Source organism: Elephantulus edwardii, unplaced genomic scaffold (genome assembly GCF_000299155.1).
Source record: "Elephantulus edwardii isolate Elephantulus edwardi_28Jun2011 unplaced genomic scaffold, EleEdw1.0 scaffold00005, whole genome shotgun sequence".
NCBI lineage: Eukaryota > Metazoa > Chordata > Mammalia > Macroscelidea > Macroscelididae > Elephantulus > Elephantulus edwardii.
This window is the reverse complement of record NW_006399755.1, coordinates 5,676,684-5,697,156: the sequence shown is the minus strand read 5'-3', so window position 1 is coordinate 5,697,156 and position 20,473 is coordinate 5,676,684. Positions and strand designations below refer to the sequence as shown.

Here is a 20,473-nt window from a genome sequence, read left to right as displayed (position 1 = left end):
AGCTTGAACTTCTTCTTTCATCACCATAGGCTCTTGCTCATATGTTGTTTCATGAAATTCTTCTGTGTCTTCCAATTCCTTTCGATACAGTGACTCACCAATGGTGTGCTCATTACTTGCAGTCATTCCTGTTCACATTACCACATTGTACATTAATTTATTAGCTAATACAGGACGGAGGGAAAAACTGATTGATAGGAGTAGAAATGGTTATGTCAGTCACTGAGAATTTTTTCTTTATTCAGTAGACTGAGGTGAATATTCACATGGGGCGAAAAATATACTCACCTTTTGGGCCTGCTGGTGTGTTTTGTAGTGAGTTGCACTGCTAACCCAAAGGCAGTGCTTCTATAGTAGTTTGAATCCACAAGCAGCTCCATGGAAGTCAGATGGATAGTCTCGTCTGGTTTGTTTTACATGTCCTACCTCCTGCCCTCAAACCCAGTAGAGAGTCAAGTATGAATCCTTGAATGCTAATTTGACAATAGAGCCAGCCATTTGATTTCTTGACTCTTATTTCTATTGGTGGTGATTTTGGATCTAAATAAAAAATCTATCACACTTTTCATCTTCTCTCCATTTAGTATGCTGTTGCTTATTTGTATAGGGAATGAAGTTTTGTTTTCTTGATTCTGAAGTGTGATACATACTAGAGGCTGTAGTCTTTGATCTTCTTTATTAGATATTTCACTTTCTACAAGAAAGGTTGTATCATCTCCATATCACAGGCTGTATTAATGCATCTTCCTTTGGTTCTGGTGTCACATTTTTTTTTTAGTCTAGCTTCTTGGGTTATTTGCTCAGCATCTTGAATTGTTTGGTGCCTTTGAGTCAAGTATTACTAATAGTGGCCCTGTAAACAACACATCTGAACTCTATCCTATTTTGTGTCATCTCTTTATCTTGGACACACTTGAGGCTATTGTTGCAACCACTTTGTCAGTCCCTCTCATTGAGGATTTCCCCCTCTTTCACTGACTTTCTACATTTCCAATCATGGTTTCCTTAAACAAAGAAGAGCCTCTTTTACATATGCCCAAAGTATGTGAGATCAAGTTTTGCCATCCCTGCCTACAAGGAACACTCTGGCTGTGCTTTTCCCAAGACATATGTTCTTTTGGCAGTCATGGTATATTAAAATACAACCCTAACACATTTGTTGATATTTTTTTAAAGCTTTGTATTCTGAGGAAATGCTCTGTAGTAGTTTTTTGTTATTTTTTAACTTACTGAGATTTGCTTTGTGATATAATAGATGACTTATTCTGAAGCATGTCCCATTTGAAATGGAGAAGAATATTTACTGTGCTCATGTTGAGTGACGTGTTTTATAATATGTCTATAAGATCCAGTTGGTTAATTGTATAGTTCTTCTGTGTCTTTGTTGAGTTTCTGTCTAATCATTCTGACTTTGATTGAAAGTGGTATATTGAAGCGTCCTACTTTATTTTGAGTCAGACCACCAATTACTTTTGTGTGAGTTAAAATTGAAAAATGAAAATAAGTCCTTAAGAACAAAAATATGATCTTGAATCTTTTCCATCTGAATTTCAGAATCATCTTAAGCATTTGAAGGTTTTAAGTATTGAACACCAGTGATTGAAAACTAGATGAGTTATAGAATGATATCAGGGGTAATATCTCTAAAGAAAGTTCATTACAAATACAGAGGAGAAAGAAAAGCTGAAATGGATGTCAGAAGAGACTCTAAAAATAGCACTAGCATGTAAAAAACCAAAACAAAGGAGAAATATGTTGAAGTAAAAGAGCTGAACAGAATATTTCAAAGGGCAGCTCAAGGAGAGAAAGCAAAGTATTATATTGGAATATTCATAAAGCTTGAATTGAAGATGAAAAAGAGAAGATCTCGCACTGCGTTTCTCAAGCTGAGAAAATTGAAAAGCAAATTTAAGCCTCCAGTCACAATATAGAAAGACAATATATTGCAATATATTGAATGACCCAGTTGTTGTTGTTGTTATGTGCTGTCTAGTCACCTGCAACTCATAGCGACCCTATGTACAACAGCCCTAAACTCTGCTCTGTCCTGTGCCATTCGCACTGTCTCTGACACTCCCATCCCAATTATCCCAGTCACTGAATCAATCCACCTCATAGAGGGCCTTCCTCTCCTGCGCTGTCCCTCCACCCTCCCAAGCATGATGTCTCTCTCTAAGGACCGGTCTCTCCTCACAACTATGAATGACCCAGAAAGCATCAAAATAAGATGGAGGAAATAGACAGGATTATTGTACCAAAGAGAATGGACTGATACTGAAAAATTCAGGAAGTACCATATGAGCAAGAGCCATTGGTAATGAAGGAGGAAGTGGAAGCTGCATTGAAGACAATGGCAAAAAATAAGGCCCTAGGAATTGATGGGATACCACTTGACTTGCTTCAGTTAACAGATGCAGCCCTGGATACTCTCACCAGTCTCTGCTAGGATATTTGGAGGACAAGTTTTGGAAGAGGTCGGTATTTCTTCTCATTCCCAAGAAAGGTGATCCAATGGAATGTGGAAAACTATTACACAATATCATTAAATGTCAGATGCAAGCAAAATAATGCTGAAGATCATTCAAAATGGTTAAAACAGAATTTAGATAGGGAACTGCCAGAAATTCAAGCAGGATTTAGAAGAAGCTAAGACACTAGGGATATCATTGCTGATGTCAGATGAGTCCTGGCTGAAGGTGAAGAATATCAGAAGAATGTCTATTTGTGTTTTATTGACTATCCAAAAGCATTTGGTTTTGTGTATCATAACAAGTTATGGCTAATATTGAGAAGAAGGAGGGTCTCAGAGCACTTAAGTGTGCTCATGCAAAACCTATACCTAGACCAAGAGGCTGTTGTGTGAACAGAGCAAGGGAACACTACTACCTGGCTGAAAATAAAGGAAGTGCACTGGAGTTATATTCTCTCTCTCCGTACATAACTTAATCTGAGCAAATTATTTGATTATCTGGACTCTATGAAGACGAATGTGGCATCAGGATCACAGGGAGACTCATCAATAATCTGTAGAGGGTCAAGGACTATAGCCTCCAATATGGATTGAGGCTCAGTGTCAAGAAGACAAAGATTCTCACCATTGGACCAGTTGGAAACATCAGGATGGATGGTGAAGAGATTGAGATTATTCACAGCTTTAGTGTGCTTGGCTTCCCAGTCAACACTCTTGTCACCAGTAGCCAGGAAATTAAAAGGCGCATTGTCATGGGAAAGTCTGCTGTTAGGGACTTCTCCAAAGTACTGAAGAGCCATGGTGTCTCTTTGGAGACCAAGGTGCTTCTGACACAGGCCATATGCATCAGAGAGCTGGACAGTGACCAAGGAGGACAGAAGGAGAATTGATGCCTTTGAGCTGTGGTTCTGGAGAAGAGTATTGAGAGTACCATGGACTGCTAGGATAACAAACAGATTCATCCTGGAAAGGGTTAAACCGGGTGGCTCTTTGGAGGCAAGGATTCTGAGGCTCCATCTAACATACTTTGGACACGTTGTAAGAAGAGACCATCCTTGGAGAAGGACATCATGCTGGGGAGAGTGGAGGGACAGCACAGGAGGGGAAGGCGCTCTGTGAGGTGGATTGATTTGGTGACTGGGGTTATTGGGGTGGAAGTGTCAGGGACAGTGCGGTTGGCACAGGACAGAGCAGAGTTTAGGGCTGTTGTACATAGGGTCGCTATGAGTTGCAAGTGACTCGACGGCACATAACAACAACAACATACAGAAAACATTACCTTGCTTGCTGAAAGTGAAGAGGACTTGAAACACTTGTTGCAGAATATCAGAGAATAACAGCATTCGATATGGATTGCATTTCAATGTCAAGAAAACAGATTCTTAACCGTGGACTGGTAGGAAATATCATGATAGATGGAGAAAGGATTGAAAGTGTCAACAACTTTATTTCAAATCTTACCTTGGATCCACATTTAACACCCTTGGTACTAGCAGTCAGGAAATCAGTAATTGTAGTCTACTGGCAAAGTCTGCAGTAAGGGAACTCTCTAAATTATTGATGAATAGTGATGTCAGTTTGAGAACTAAGGTGCATCTGATTCAGGTCATGGTTATTTCCAGTTATTTGTTGTCCATCTGAGAGCTGGACCGTGAGTAAGGATGACAGAAGAATTGATGCCTTTGAGCTGTGGTGTTGGAGAGAGTACTGAACATCCTATGGACTACAAAAAGAACAAACAAATAGATCTTGGAAAAAATGCAGCCAGAGTGCTCTTTGGAGATGATGAGGCTTCACCCCACATACTTTGGGCATGTTGCTAGGACGGACTTTGAGAGGGACATAATCCTTGACCAGGTGAATTGACCCGATGATAGCTGCAATGGGGTCTGATGTATCAGGACATGTAAGGATGGCACAGGAGAGGACAGCGTTCAGATCTCTTGTTCATAGGGTCACTATGGGTTATACTCACAACTAACTACAGTTATTATAGAGATACCTTTTGCTCTATTCTGATCTTTTAAGTTTGCTTCTTGTATCTTGCAGCTTTGTGATTGTTTAGATACTAATTGTCATCATGTCCTCTTGTTCTATTGATCATTTCATCATATTATAAGATCCTTGTTTTTCTCTTATGCAGGATTTATTCCTTGAAGTCTATATTATATACAAAATTAACCTTACTATTCCTGTTCTTTTTTGATTGGCATTTTCTTGATGCTGCCTCCCATTTTTATTTTTAAATTATTTTTGACCTTGTGCCCAATGATTTCTTATTCATTCTGCTTTTCCTTTTTGACTAGTGCATTTAACAGTTTCACATTTAGTGCAATTATTGGTAAGTATGATTTATTGCTATCATTTAGCTACACTAAAATATAATAAAATAGCTGATTTCTTTCTTCCATTTACTTTTCTGTGGTGAGTTATTTTTGTTTATGAATTTTCTTATCTTTGTTTTCATGAATGACATTTTGCATTTTCTGAGTCTTTTCTAAGTACCCCACCTTTTTTTTTTATTTATCAAGAGATAGTTTATTATTTTTCTTGGATTTTATTTCCAAGTCTGAAACAATTCATTTCCTTCTTGACTGCCTTTCCATTTTGAAGTTATATAACTGCATTTTTTTATTTCCTCTTTTTGTAATGTAGTTCTCATTTAAATGCTAATTCCTCTGGTTCTCTTTTTGTATCATACATTTATTTTATTTTGTGTACTTTCAAGTCTAGCTCAGTTTTTGAATGATGTTGACATGTATGTTAATTTTGGGTTATTGTCTGTTGCTGTTGGTTCTCTATCTAAAGAATACCTTTACTACTTGTAAAGTTGACCTAATTTCCACGAATTCTATTGGTTTTTATTTGTCTGAAAATGTCCTAAGTTCACTGTCATCTTTGAAAGATAGTTCTACTGTGCATAGAATTCTTGTGTAGCAGGTATTTTAAATGAATTCTGTCTGTCTAGCTATCTCTAATCTATCTTATCCTTTCTCTCTTGTCTACATAGTTTTTGCTGAAAAATCATAACTTAGTATTGGTGGTTCACTTATGTAGGCAACTCTGTTCTCTGTCCTTTGTTGCTGTGATTTTTTTTTCCTTCCTCTGAGCTACTTTGAGTATTCTTTGTTTTTATTTTTGAAAAATTAGATTATAATAAATCTTGTTTTTTTTCTTTTGGGGTCTATCATTAGGAGATATGTTCCACTTCTCAGATACTTACTCATACTGTTTGGAATGTTTTCTTTTATTGAAACATTAGTGATTGCCACTGTCCCTTTTTTTGATCTTTTTTTTGGTAGTATTCCAATCACATAAATTAGTCCCTTAATGCCTAATAGAGTTTTAGTGGTCTAGTTAGTGGTAGAAACTGTTGCAATCCCAAAGGCACACAGTTGGAATCCGCCAGCTATTCCAAGAGACAAAGATGGGCAGTCTCATCTCATGTGATTAAATGCCTCTGAAAACCCACCAGAGGGTCAGCTGTGGGTTGATTCAGACTCAGTCGTATGAAAGAAAAATAATGCAACAACAACTACATTTTCTGCAGTCTATAAAAGATATTATTATTGTTGTTGTTATTATTTTGACTTTTTGATAACTTTTCTGCTTTGGAAAGATTTTCTGTGTTTTGCTGCTGTATTGCTGTGCTTTTTGGAGGCTTTTGCCTCCAATATACTTGATGTTCTTGTCTTCTTATTTTGTTTTGATATATCTACTTGAGCTGTGCAAGTATGTTGTGCTGCTTGCTAATTGGTAATTCTTAGTATCTTTGCCTCCAGTTTTATGGTGGATATAGTTGAAGGTGGAAGTGTGTGAACAGTTTTCTGCTCACTGTTTGCTTAGAGCAGTTGAGGGCAAAGTAGGTCAAGTGTTGCTGGCAGTTTTTAGTTGATTAGATGGAACTAGAACTAGTCTTTAATTTTGCCTGATGGTTGAAAGTATAGGAGGACTATGTGTATGTGACTAGATATGTTGCTTTCTGTTGTCAGAGCAGGCTAAGAAAAAATAAAAACAATTTTTAAAAACCCCAAAATAAGATTGTACAGAAAAAGAAAATAGAAAAACCAAAGGTTAAAATAAGAATAAACAAGAAACAAAACTCTAAAACACTATGAAAAATAAAAAAAAAAAAACAAAAAACAGAGAAAAAGGAAGGACCTTATTAGAGGAGCATGCTCTGGACACCTGATTGGTACTCTTGGTACTGATATTGTAGGTGGAAAACAAGGTATTTGGTCTGTGAAAATTTGTCTTCTAGTCCATCAGAAGTTTGAGGTTTAGAGTGCTCAGTCAGGTCAAAGTTTTTGCTTGTTTGAGAGGTGGCAGAAGCCCCATTATGTGATTTGGGCCACAGATAGCACCTGTTCTAAATCAAGAGGATTTTAAGAGGCAGGGTGTTTCTGAGATCAAGTTTCTGTTGTCCTCACAAAGTCTCTGCCTGGTGAGGAGTGTTATCTCTGTCAGCCCAAGACTAGGTACCGGTAGGGTTCCCAGGGAAAGATGACAGAAAAAAAGTCAAGAAATGCTGAACATATTTCCCCCTTTGGTTTTTTGACTCTTAGGAGTTTGCACATGTCATTATAATTCTTTGCCTTTATCTTCTCAAGCTACCCTTTGAAATCTTCTCTTGTGCTCTCTTTGTAAGTTTTCCCTTTTGTTGTAGCTTTTCTTAAGTTCATGAGAAAGTTTCAGAGTCTCTTTTGATTGATAACCACTTTGGTCTTTTCTTTGATTTTAATGACTTTTGGCTTTTTATGCATGATGTTCTTTGATGTCATCCCACAAGTTGTTTAGTCTCTGGTCATTAGTGTTCAGTGCATCAAATCTGTTTTAGATGGTTTCTAATTCACATGGGATAAATCCAAGGTTATAAATTGGCTCTTGTGAGATGGTTTTAATTTTCTTCGGATTTAGTGTGAACTTACGCATGAGCAATTAATAGTCTGTTCATCAGTTGACCCATTATTTCAGTTACTGCTTCAGTTCCTTTCGTTCAAGGTCATTCCTCCTTTGTTGAATCTCCACTTTTCCAAGCATGATTCTCTTTTGACTTGATGATATTGACCTTCAGTATCCTCTCATTTTATGATTGTAGTCATTTTTATTCCTGTATGTTTTTTAAAGTGAGGTCAGTATAATAGTTAACATTTATCCTTTCTAAAAAAAGTATTTTCAATTAATACTGAATCATTGACTGCAGAGAATTTCATCATACAATCTCTAGTGTCATTTGTCACCAAAAGCCATATTTCCAAACTACCATTCTGTCTTCTCTATTTCCAGTTTTTACCTTCTAATCACAAGCTTCATAGTACATAGGGTTTTCAGAGGCCTGCTATTTCAGAAGTGGATGACCAATCCTTCTTCCTAGTCTGTCTTAATGTGAATGTTCAGATTTAGAAAAGTATCAGACAGACCAGCATGTTAAAGGTATATCCCTTATTGTGGCGTTAACTTTAGTGTCAGTGTTGTCCCTGCCTTTCTCACACGCGTCTTTACCCACTTATTTCCCTGCTCCACCATCCACCAGGATACCCATCCACTTCTACCCCCTCCCTTCACATCTATCTCCCTTTGACCAGCCCTCCATCTAATAACATATATGAGGCTTCCATGGCTTCTGTGATTCCAAACACATCAGCTGATGGTAGTTCCTTATGTTGGGATCAATGTCTCTGAAGACATTGGCTCCTTGGAGGCAAGGATTCTGAGGCTCTGTCTAACATACTTTGGACATGTTGTGAGGAGAGACCGGTCCTTGGAGAGGGACATCATGCTTGGGAGGGTGGAGGGACAGCGCAGGAGAGGAAGGCCCTCTATGAGGTGGATTGATTCAGTGACTGGGATAATTGGGATGGGAGTGTCAGAGACAGTGCGATTGGCACAGGACAGAGCGGAGTTTAGGGCTGTTGTACATAGGGTTGCTGTGAGTCGCAAGCGACTTGACGGCACATAACAACAACAACAACAATCACAAGTTATTATTAATTCATCTAGATTGCATGTTTGTTCAGTTTCAGACTGCAGAAATTCCACTGAAGTCTGTCTACCACGCAGCATAGCTTCCTGAATTAGAGCAACAATCAAACTGCCACAGTATTCCCGACTTACATATGGGTGATGGAACAGTCACTTTGTTGTCAGATGTCATACAACAAAAGAAATCCTATCATATCTTCAGGCATACTCTTAATATATGCTTTGCCTAAGCCCATTATTTCAGTCACCATTTCAGTTCCTTTTATTAAAGATCTTTCTCCTTTGTTGATTCTCCACTTTCTAAGCATGATATCTTTTTTTCAGAACAACATGATCAAAGTATGTGAGATGACGTTTTACCATCTTTACTTCTAATAAGCATTGTGTACTTTTTTGAAGACAGAATTGTTCATTCATTTAGCAGTTCTGCCTCTGAGTTGAAGTATTAGAGAAGGCTACTAAGTGTCTCATAGACTACCAAAGAAAAAACATGATATGGTTCTTCTACACTGTGTTTTATAAAATGAACCACCATTGATCTATGCCTACCATGGACTGCCAGAAGAACAAATATGTCTGTCTTGGAGAGGATAAAACCAAGTGGGTCCCTGGAGAAAAACATTTTGCAGCTCTGCCTCCAAACTCTGTCATTCTAGTGATATGTGTGTATGCGTGCGCGCGCGCGCGCACCCACACACACACACACACACACACACACATACCCTTCTCCCTTCCCCTTTCGTGCCCTCCCCTACCCCTCCCTTTATCATCCCTTCCCCTCTTCCCCTCCCATCTCCTTTCCCTCCCACTTCCCCTTGCTCCTGTCTCCTTCCTCTTTTGGACTTATATACTCATCTTATTGGTTATCCTAACTATATACATTTTGGTCTTAAGCATCCTTTGTCTTTATGAGTCATAGTTCACTCAGCATAATGTTCTGTAGACTCTCATGTTGTATATAGTATTTTACACAACCATTGCTCAATAGTGCTACATCGTATTTCATTGTGTAATGTACCATAATTTCTTAATCTGTTCATTTGTTGATAAACAGTTGAGCTATTTCAGTTTTTTTGCAATTGTGAATAATGTTGCTATGAACATAAATATAAAAATCTCTGTTTGTGCTTCCGTTCTGTTTTCTTCAGGGAAAATTTGCAGTTGGATAGCTTGGTCATATGGTATCGTAACCAGTTGACCATAGGTAGATGAATCAATTTCTGGGTCCTTGATTCTGTTCCATTGATCTGTGTGTTTGTTATTGTAACAGTACCATGCTATTTTGGTTATCACAGCTGTGTAGTAGATTTTGATATTCCCTAAGTTCCTGCTTTTTTGCAGATGACCTAATTTCTCCTTTCTAATGGGTGTTCAGCTTTCCTGGGTACAGGTTCCTTGGCTGGCACTTGTTTTCTTTCAGTGTCCTGTTTATACCATGCTGTTTGTTGTCTTTGTGCTTGTATTTCTGATGTGATTTCAAAACTTACTCTAATTGGTTCTCCTTTGTAGGTTACACTGTTTCTCACACTGCTGTTAGTATTCTTATTTTTTTACTTTGGAGAATTTAACTATGTTAGGTCTTTGGTGTTTTTTCTTTTGGAGTTTAGTCTGTTTGGGATTCACTGAGTTTTTTGAATGTGTACTTTAGACTAAATTATTCCTCGATCCTGTACCATCTTTCTAATAACTAGTAATTATAGTCTAATTAAACACATACTTCTTTGAGATTTAAATCCAGCCAATAAGTTATGTTTTAGAGGCAGAATTTAGGCTAACATGTTACACTTAGCCCAGTCAAAATTATTTTGTTTAAATAGCCTTCAAATTAATTTCTACACTGATTCTTTGTTTTTGCTTACATAATCTTCAACATGTTATAAAAAGTTTTTAGTATAGGTGATTGACTTCCATGTAGACATTGAATTTGTTCCCTTGTATCATTCCTACATCTAATTTTAGAGGTAAATAAGAAATAATGGGATGGGTTTTAAAAATTGGTATCAATTTTCAAGGGTACAGTCCCAGGAAAAGAAAGAATTACAGTTTTTCAAGTTTTTCAGTCAAGGATTACCTGTATTATGGGGAGAGGAGTTATTTCTGTTTATAAAAGAAGAGGAAAATGAGTTTAGGATTTCAAAGTTCAATCTTGAGTTTACTCAGTTGTCCTGATTCTGTGCATTAGATCTTACTTTTTTGAAAATAGTGCTCTTTTGATAAATATTCACTATAATTCTGCAATCTACACAATTACATTTTTAATCTAATGGTCAGCTAAGTCTTTCTTGGGCCTACTTTTGAACCTCTGTAGCTCTCTTAACATTATGTGAGGTGAGAGTTTCAAGCTGTCAACTTTTTTCCCTTTGGTGTACTTTCTAGTAGAGTCAAAAGCAGTCAGTCATCCTACAGTTCTTGTTGATATTGCCACTGTAATGATGAAATGAAAATATGACTTGGTCCCTTAAGACACTGTTGTTGTTATGTGTCATTCAGTTGGAAATGACTCACAGCTGATCCTCCAGTGAGTTTTTGGAAGCAGTAAATCATGTGGCAGGAGATTGCCCATCCTTCTCTGGCATACTCAAAGATAGGTGGTTTGAATCCAGCAGCTGCTCCACAGGAGAAAGACGGTTAGTTCTGACATGATAGCATTGTTGTTGTTGTTGTTGATTGCCATCGAGACAAGCATAACTCATAGCAACTCTATGAACAAAAGACCTAATAGCAACTCTATGAACAAAAGACCTAATGTCTTTCCTTAACTGTCGTCATTTTATCAAGTTTGCTCCCAAACCTAGTTTTCAACTGGGAGCTCCACCAAACAGTGTCCACATTGGGAAGCCATTCTGGTACAAAGTTCAGCATCACAGCAACCCAGCTTACTTCATACTGCACATTGACAAAGAGTGATATACAAAGTGGAAGAGTGTTCCTCCATGTATAACAGCACTAGTTTCACTTAGCAGTGGTTAAGTGTCATCAAGTTGAATACGACTGAGAGTAAGTTTTGCACAAAAGACCTTAACTCTGTTCTGTGACTAATATAATTTTTGTACAGAACTCTGTTCTCTTAACTACCATCATTTATAGATTTTAGAGAATTTGTAGAGTTTCCAGAGGCATCTAGTTTAGGAAGTGGATGCCACTCCTGCTTCCCAGCATAAATCAATCTGGAAGCTCTTCCAAACAGTATACATAATGGATAACTATTATGGTACTTGACAAGACTATGGAACAGTGTGCAGCATCACGGCAACACCACGTTGTTCAGTTCAGCAAATAGACAAAAGATTGCCGTGTCATTCAAGGAATATTCATTCAAAAATTAATTTTTCATTAATACTGTGTTTCAAGACAAAAATCTAATTAAATGCTAAATGTTACGATATTGTGAATAAGCATAGAAAACTAAGGGTAGGATACAGGCAGTAATATAATCTGTGCTTGGAAAAGTTTTGTGGAGGAAATAAAACCCAAGTTAGGCCTTGATAGAGAAATAAGTAAACTTGATAAGAACGATGTTATAAACAAAAGGGTAGAAAGGGCCCTTAGTGGTATTAATATAATGATTCATTTGACAGTAATCCTTTTTTTCCCCTTCCTTTGCTGTTTCAGTGAGTACGGAGGCGAGACCATATCAGGACCTGCATTTGATCCAGCAAGTCATTCAGCTTCAGTTCCTGCCCCCTCTTCCTCTTCAGCGTTTCGACCTGTAATGCCATCCAGGCAAATTGTAGAGAGGCAACCTCGGATGCTGGACTTCAGGGTTGAGTACAGAGACAGAAATGTTGATGTGGTACTTGAAGACAGCTGTACTGTTGGTAAGATTTTGCTACCATCAAACTTTAAAAAAATTTGATAAACTTTCAGAGTATATTATTTTTCTTTTGAGTTAAAGGAAATATAAGAAGGTGTGGGGAGAGCAGCAAATGGAAACTGATGTTTTTCCATACAGATAATTTTGATTTGTTTTTAAAATCTGTTGCGACTAAGATAAGTCTGATAATAATTTTGTTGTGTCTGTGTATGTGGAACGATATATAGGGCAGATTTAACAACAGCACCAAAAATAGCCCCAAACACACTACCCTAATTAATAATTGTAATTATCATACTTTACAGCTGAAATTCACTCAATTTGAATGAGAGATCAGCCATAATACATAATGCATAGGAAATAACAGTATACCATGACTCAAGTTAGATGCAAATTATTCTTAAACTGATATCCCTGTTCTGTTCTTTAGAGAGGTCCTTGAGAGAAATGATTATTTAGACAGACAGAGTTTATTGGATAACAGCAACATAGAGAGAGCTCTTTTGGCCTAGTGGATAGAAAGTTTAGGGACCATTGAGTCAACTGATACCAAAGGGTTTTCAGAGGCAGTTAATTGCATGGGAGGATATTATCCCTCCTTCTGTCTTAGAGTAGCTGGTGGATTTAAACCATGCACACATGTGCCTGCACGCAAACTCCGCCATAGCAAATTTTAACAAAAACTATCAAGTAGTTCATGTAAGTTGTTGTTGTTGTTATGTGCCATCTGGTTGCCTATGACTAATGGCAATCTTATGTACAATAGCTCTGAAGCCTGCCTTGTCCTGAGACAGTCTCACTGACTCAGACACACGTTGCCCCAATTACTCTATCAATTCATCTTATCGGGGGTCTTCCTCTCCTGCACTATCCCTCTACCCTTCTGGGGATGATGTAATTTTCTCGGCCACATACTCAATAATATTATTAAGAAAATGTTACTATATATTTGTTTCTTTTCTTAGCTCCCTAAATATAAGTACTAAAATGTGAAAAGATACTGAATAAGATCATGCAGCAAGGTTTAACAAGATTTTGTTGTGTTCTGTTTTAAAGACAGGCAAGAACTTTATATTAGACTGACATCTAGTGGCAAAAGTATTGGCCTTCAGTGTGTTAATGTCCCCTGTATTAGTACACCCCTTTATTATACCACACCTTTTGAATTTTCTTGCCTTGAGGATTTGTGGGATTCTCTTAAAAAATTAGGTCTTCTAAACTCAGTCTCATATGAACAAATATGGCATAAGACCTTTATTGTAAAAATAAAAGTATTACTAGTTAGATATATACAAAAATCTAAAGGGGAACGGGGGGCGGGGGAAGTGGAGGATGGCAAAGTGAGAAAATCACAAGATCTCAGAATCTGGTGGGTAGAGGGAGGGGGTGAAGGAATTAGGAAAGATCCACTAGGGACCTGAAAAGATGAGGTAATGGTGAGCATGGGTCAATAGTGATTAATTTTATAAAACTCAATATGTAGGAATGATTGTATGAAACAAAATGTGAATAGAACAATGTGTGAAGCACAGTGTATATAAACTAAACACAGTATATATGAATTTTTTATGCAAACTAATATCAAATGAAAAGAATTCAAAAGGTTAGTTCTTCCATCAGATACGATCCTAGAGCAGTGTAGTGTGATCTGTTTGATAGCAGAAACTATTGTACATTAATATTCCTCAAAAATCTAACATAGAATTTAATATAACATTCATGTATTTGTGAAGTAAAATTTATTGAATCAATGCTGTAAGCAAAACCTGGTTTGTTCAGAATAACCTTAGTTTTATTTCTGAAAATTAGGTATTTTTATTTATTGGACCATTCTCTTATTTCTTTTTATATTTTAATTTTTCGTCAAAGCTACTTTTATTTTTTTTATTTTTATTTTATTATTTGTGCGTGTGCGTGTACCGTCAAATCAGATCTGGCTGGTACAGGAGGAGATTGTCCCTCCTTTCCCGGCAGAGCATCTGGTGGATTCGAACCATGCTCCTCTGGGATTGCAGTGCAGCTTCTTGCCACTAGGCCACCAGAGCTCCCCTCAAAGCTACTTTTATTACAGTTGACATTGTTTTCATTTAGAAGAATCAGGTTGAGTATGGAAATATTTAAAACATTTAGCATGTGAATTAAGAACCTGAAAAGTAGTTTTGGGTATTTCTAAACAGTTTTATCCTGAGTTTATAAATTGAATTTCTGGTCTTAACTACAGTTCAGATTGTTCTGGCAAATTTGACAAATACTTAGCCTTTCAATTCCTCACCTATTCTTTTATGAATAGTATATCTCTTGTCTCGTCTAGCGAGTTGTATGGCTAATCCAAAGGTCATACCTCCTTGGGAGTTTAGATCCACCAGAAGCTCTGTGGTAGAGAGATGGACAGTTTCCTCTTGTGCTGTTTACTGCTAAAAACCCGTTGGAGAATCAGCTATGAGATTGTTCTGACTTGATGATAATGAGTTGGGTTTTTTATTGTATTATTTTTATGTGTACCGTCAAATCAGATCTGACTGGTACAGGAGGAGATTGCCCCCTCCTTCTCCAGCAGAGCATCTGGTGGATTTGAACCGCATACCTCTGGAGTTTGAGTTTTGAGTATGATATGTGAAAGAATAAGAGAGTGGCAATTTTTTTTTAACTTCCATACATGCAGAAGAGATTGAAGTTGTCATCAGCAGTCAGGAAATCAAAAGATATATTGCATTGGGGAAGTGTATGTCAGAGATCTCTCCAAAGTGCTAAAGTGTCAATATAGAGCATATGGTGCACTTGATCTAGGCCATGGTCTGTGCAGCTACTTGCTGTGCATCAGAGAGCTGGAAAATGACTAAGGAAGATAGAAGAAGAATTGGTCCCTTTGAGTTGTGATGCTGGAGAAGTCTTGAACATACTATGGATTGCCAAGAAAACAAACAGGTCTGTCTTGGAGAGGGTGAAACCAAATCTCTCCTTGGAGGCAAGGATTTTGAAGCTTCTCCTCACATACTCTGGCATATGGGCCGGAAGGACCAGTCCTTGGAGAAGGACATCATGGTTGGAAGCATGGAGGGACAGCACAGGAGAGGTAGACGCTGGTAGATGGCTTGACACAGTAACTGGGATATGTGGGTAGGTGTCTTGGAGTCACTCAGGATAGGGCAGGGTTCAGAGCTGTTGTACATATGGTTACTATGAGTTGCAGATGATTTGATGGCATATAACAAAATGGTGTGAGCATGAAATGGCAAGAGGACTGATCATAGCTAGTGTTTTAATAGGAAAGATATCAAACAGAGCATTAGTAGCATCGTTGTATGGCATGTATGCAAACTAATGCCTATTTTCTCAAAGTCAACAATTATGTGCACCATAAATAAGAGTCTTTTTCTAAATCTAAATAAGTAGCGTCTCAAACTGGTGGCCATAATCATTATTAAGACGACTCATTATGTGCTGAATTAGCTGTCCCTCATGCAAGTTTTTAGAGGCAATCTAAGTGCATGGGAGGATATTGTCCATCTTTCTCTAGTGGAGGAGCTGGTGAATTTGAACTTACTGTAAATTTTCCCCCCTAGAATTGTTTGATGTCACTGAGTCAAGTACAACTCACAGCAACTCTGTGAATAACAGATGTGACCCCTGTCCTACCCTGTCCCATCCTTCTCATCTCTAACATATTCAGGTTCATTACAGTGGTCATCATGTCAATCTGTCTGGTTGAGAGTTGTCTTCTCTTTTGCCCACCCTCCACCAGCATGATGTTCCTCTTCAAGGAATAGCTCCTGCTAGCACCTAAAGTTTGTGAGGTGAAGCTTTGCCTCCCAGGAGCACTCTGGCTGTCTTTCCGAGAAACAGCTTTTTGTTATTTTGGCAAGTTCATGTGATACTAAGTACTCTTCTCCAAAACCTCCAATAAAAAGGGATCAATGCTTTTATTATCCTTCATTCTCTAGCTCTCAGATGCATAGGAAGTGATTGACGAGACTGTGAACTGGATTAGGAGCACCTTTGTCTTCAGTGTCACATCATTCTTCCTCAGTACCTTGAGTAGGTCTCTGACTACAGACTTTCTATTATACCTTTCCCAGAATGATGTCTTACTAGTAGATCACTACTGAAAACATGCCCAAAGTATGTGGGGTTTGAAATTTCATCCTCCTTTCCTGTGATGGACACTCTGGTTATACTTCCTCCAAGACAGATTTGTTTGGTATTTTTTGCCAGTCCATGGCATATTTAGTCTAGCCTACTCTGAGGCATCTTGGAAGAATGGTATGCTGATCTAATTCCAAAAATCAAACCAATCAAAACCTTTTGGAACACACTTTGACTGTCACTTACTTGAAGTCTCCATCAGGCAAAATATGGTTTCAATATGAAAATGCATCTCTACTTTACACACACACACACACACACACACACGAATATTTTCGTTCCCTATATTTTAAGTTGACATGCCGCCAGCAGAACCGGGATATCATAATAAACTGTGGCTGACTCTGAGAAGAATGGGAATCCCAGAACAGTAAATCGTGCTAATGTGAAACTTATACTTGGACCAAGAGGCAGTCCTCAGAACAGAGCAGGGCAACACTGCATGGTTCAAAATTGGGAAGGGTGTATGCTAGGGATGTGTCATATCTCCATACCTTTTCAATCTGTATGCAGAGCAGATTATCTGAGAGGCTGGGCTCTATGAAGAGAAGCGTGGCGTTAGGATTGGTGGACGATCTATCAACAATCTGCGTTAACGCAGATGATACAACCCTGCTTGCTGAAACTGAGGAGGACCGCATGCACTTACTGCAGAGGGTCAAGGACTGCAGCCTTCAATATGGTCTGAGGCTCAATGTCAAGAAGACAAAAGAGTCTCACCACTGGACCAATTGGTAGCATCAGGATGGATGGTGAAGAGATTGAGATTGTTCACAGCTTCAGTTTGCTCACTCTTGGCACCAGCAGCCAGGAAATCAAAAAACATACTGCGATGGGAAAGTCTTCTGTTAGGGACCTCTCTAAAGTACTCAAGAGCAATGGTGTCTCTCTGGAGACTAAGGTGCGCCTGATACAGGCCATGGTTTTTGCAGTCACTTGTTATGCATCAGAGAGTTGGACAATGACTAGGCAGGATAGAAGGAGAATTGACGCCTTTGAGCTGTGGTGCTGGAGAAGAGTATTGAATGTACCATGGACTGCCAAGAAAACAAACAGGTTTATCCTAGAGAGGGTTAAAAAAGGCTGCTCCTTGGAGGCAAGGATTCTGGGGCTTCACCTGACATACTTTGGACATGTTGTAAGGAGAGCCAAGTCTTTAGAGAGGGACATCATGCTGGTCAGAGTGGAGGGGCAGTGCAGGAGGGGAAGACCCTCTATGAGGTGGATTGATTCAGTGACTGGGGTAATTGGAATGGGTGTGTCAGAGGCAGTGCGATTGGCACAGGATAGAGCAGGGTTTAGGGCTGTTGTACATAGGGTCGCTATGAGTCACAAATGACTCGACGGCACATAACAACAGCAACAACAATATTTTAAGTTTGGTTGTTTGTTCCAGTCATCATTTTATAAAAAGCCATTAAACTAAAAAAAAAAAAAAAAAGGTCTTTAAACTTCATTTTTGTTAGACCCCAGGAACTGATGAAATATTTCAGCAGCAGACAGATGCGGCCCTGGAAGTGCACACCAGGCTGTGCTGAGAGATCTGCAGGACAGCCACCTGGAAGAGATCCATAGTTATTCCCATTTCCAAAAAAGGTAACCCAGCAGAATGTGGAAATTTATCAAGTGATATCACTAATGTCACACATGAGAAAAATCCTCCTGAAGATTATCTCGAAGCAACTAAAACAGTACATCAACACAGAGCACTACCAGAAATATACACTGAGTTTAGAAGAGGCCACATCACTAGGGTCATCCTTGCCAGTGTCAGATGGATCTTGGCCGAAAGCAGAGAGTAGTAGAGGAATGTCTGTATGTGTTTCATCGACTGTTCAAAGGCATTTGACTGTGTGGATTACAACAAATTATGGCTAACCTTGAGAAGAATGTATACTTGGACCAGGAGGCAGTCATCAAAATAGAATAAGGAAACACTATATGGTTCGAAATCAGAAAAGGAGTGTATCAGGGATGTGTCCTATATGAAGAATAGATCATTCAGGAGGCTGGACTTTGAAGAGGAAAGTACCATCAGGAGTGGAGAAAGATTTATCAACCACCTAGTTTATGCAGATGATACAACCTTACTTACTGAAACTGAGGAGGACAATTATTTGCTATTTATCAGAGAGCTCGACTATGATGAGGGATGATAGAAGGAGGATTGATGCCTTTGAGTTGTGGTGCTGGAGAAGAGTATTGAACATACCATGGACCACCATGAGAACTAATAGATCTGTCCTTGCGAGAGTGAATACAAGCTGCTCTTTGGAGGCAGGGATTTTGAAGCTCTGTCTCACATATGTTGGGCATATAGTCTTTGGAGAAAGATATCAAGTCTGGAAGGATGGGGAGACAGGAATACCCTGGATTACATGGATTAACAATAATAACAAGTTGTCAGGGTACATGTGTCAGAGACGGTAAGATTGGCTCAAGATACAACAAGGTTCAGAGCTAATTTGCAGATTCACTGAGTTACAGTCAAATGGGTGGCACATAACAGCTGCTTTTATCCTTTATCTCACTTCTCTTACCTTCAAAGCAAAGGATTTTCTTTTATTATTTGTTTTATATATTTTGTAACAGTTTTTAAAATTAATTTTTTTTTTCAGTTTTTAAAATTAATTTTAAAGGTTTACAGAGACTTTGGATTTTCTTCCATTCATTCATTGTTGCACTTTCCTTTCTGCCCACCTTTCCACCCGCCCCAATTCTCTCTTCTCTTTGAAAAGTAAAAGATAATTTCTTTCATTATTATATGATGCCTGATTAGGTGTTACTGTCATGATAGGAGTCCAGAATGAAGATTGCATAGTGGAGGATTTTATTTTTTATAATTCCTTTTCTAGGATTTACCTTCCCTGTTATTTTGTACCATCTTTGTTTGAAAGATTCCAGTATCTTCCATCCTTTGGGATATTTTGCTTCCATACATTAACATTTGTTGTTATTATGTGCTGTTGAGTCACTTTTGACTGATAGTGACCTTTGTACAATAGCTATGAATGCAGTCCTATCCTGAGCCCATCTCACTGTCTCTGATAGACCTAGCCCTAATTCTCTGTCTATTGTGGTGCTGCCAATTGGCCCAGTGGTCAAAATCTTTGTCTTGTGTATGTTGAGATTCAATCCATATTGAAGACTGTAGTCCTTGACCCTCTACAGCAAACCCTTCAAGCCCTCAGTTCCACAAGCAAGGGTGTATCATCTGCATGATGCAAGTTGTTAATGAGTCTTCCTCCAATCCTGATGTTACTTTCCTCTTCAAAATTCAGCATCCTGATGATGTTCTTCATATAGATTGTAAGTGAGTGAAGTTAGGACACATTCCAGATGCATTCCTTTCCTGATTTTGAACCATGCAGTGTTTTCTTGCTCTGTTCTGAGGACTGCTTCCTGGTCCAGGCATTGGTTTTGCATGAGCATGATCAAGTATTTTGGGATTCCAGTTCTTAAAGTTAGCTACAGTTTGTTGCAATCCACATAGTTAAATGCTTTTTTGTGTAGTCAGTGAAACACAGAACATTCCTCTGGTGCTCTCTGCTTTCAGCCAACATCCATCTGACATTGGCAGTGATAGCTGTAGTGCCACAGCCTCTTCTAAACCCAATTTATATTTCTGATAGTTCTCTGTTGATATACTGTTCCAGTCATTTTTGCATAATTTTCAACAAGCTGTTGCTTTCATATGATATTAGTGATACTGTTGGATTATTTCCCTACTCTGTCTGATCACCTTTTTTTTTTTGAATGGGAGTAAATAAGGATCTCTTCCAGTCTGCTCCCATGTTGTCTTCCAGATTTCCTGGCACAACACGGTGAGCATGTTAAGGGCAGGATCTGTTTGCTGAAATATATCACTTGGTATTTTATCAATTCCTGGGGCTTTTTTATTTTGCAAATTCCTTCAGAGAAGCTTGAACTTCCTCCTTCATCACCACTGCCTCTTTTTTTTAAATAAACTTTAAAAAATTTTAATTTTTTGTGTGTGTACTGTCAAGTTGGATCTGACTGGTACAGGAGGAGACTGTCCCTCCTTCTCCAGCAGAGCATCTGCT

At 38.4% G+C, this 20,473-nt stretch overlaps 1 protein-coding gene across 1 annotated transcript in view; it reads left to right on the top strand.

The window, feature by feature from the left end:
• Positions 1–20,473, top strand: part of FAF1 (Fas (TNFRSF6) associated factor 1) — a 548,275-nt gene that overhangs the window by 98,332 nt on the left and 429,470 nt on the right. Inside the window, exon 4 of the mRNA XM_006879662.1 lies at positions 12,065–12,270. Within this exon, the coding sequence (XP_006879724.1) occupies positions 12,065–12,270 (206 nt within the window). The remainder of the gene's footprint in view (positions 1–12,064; positions 12,271–20,473) is intronic.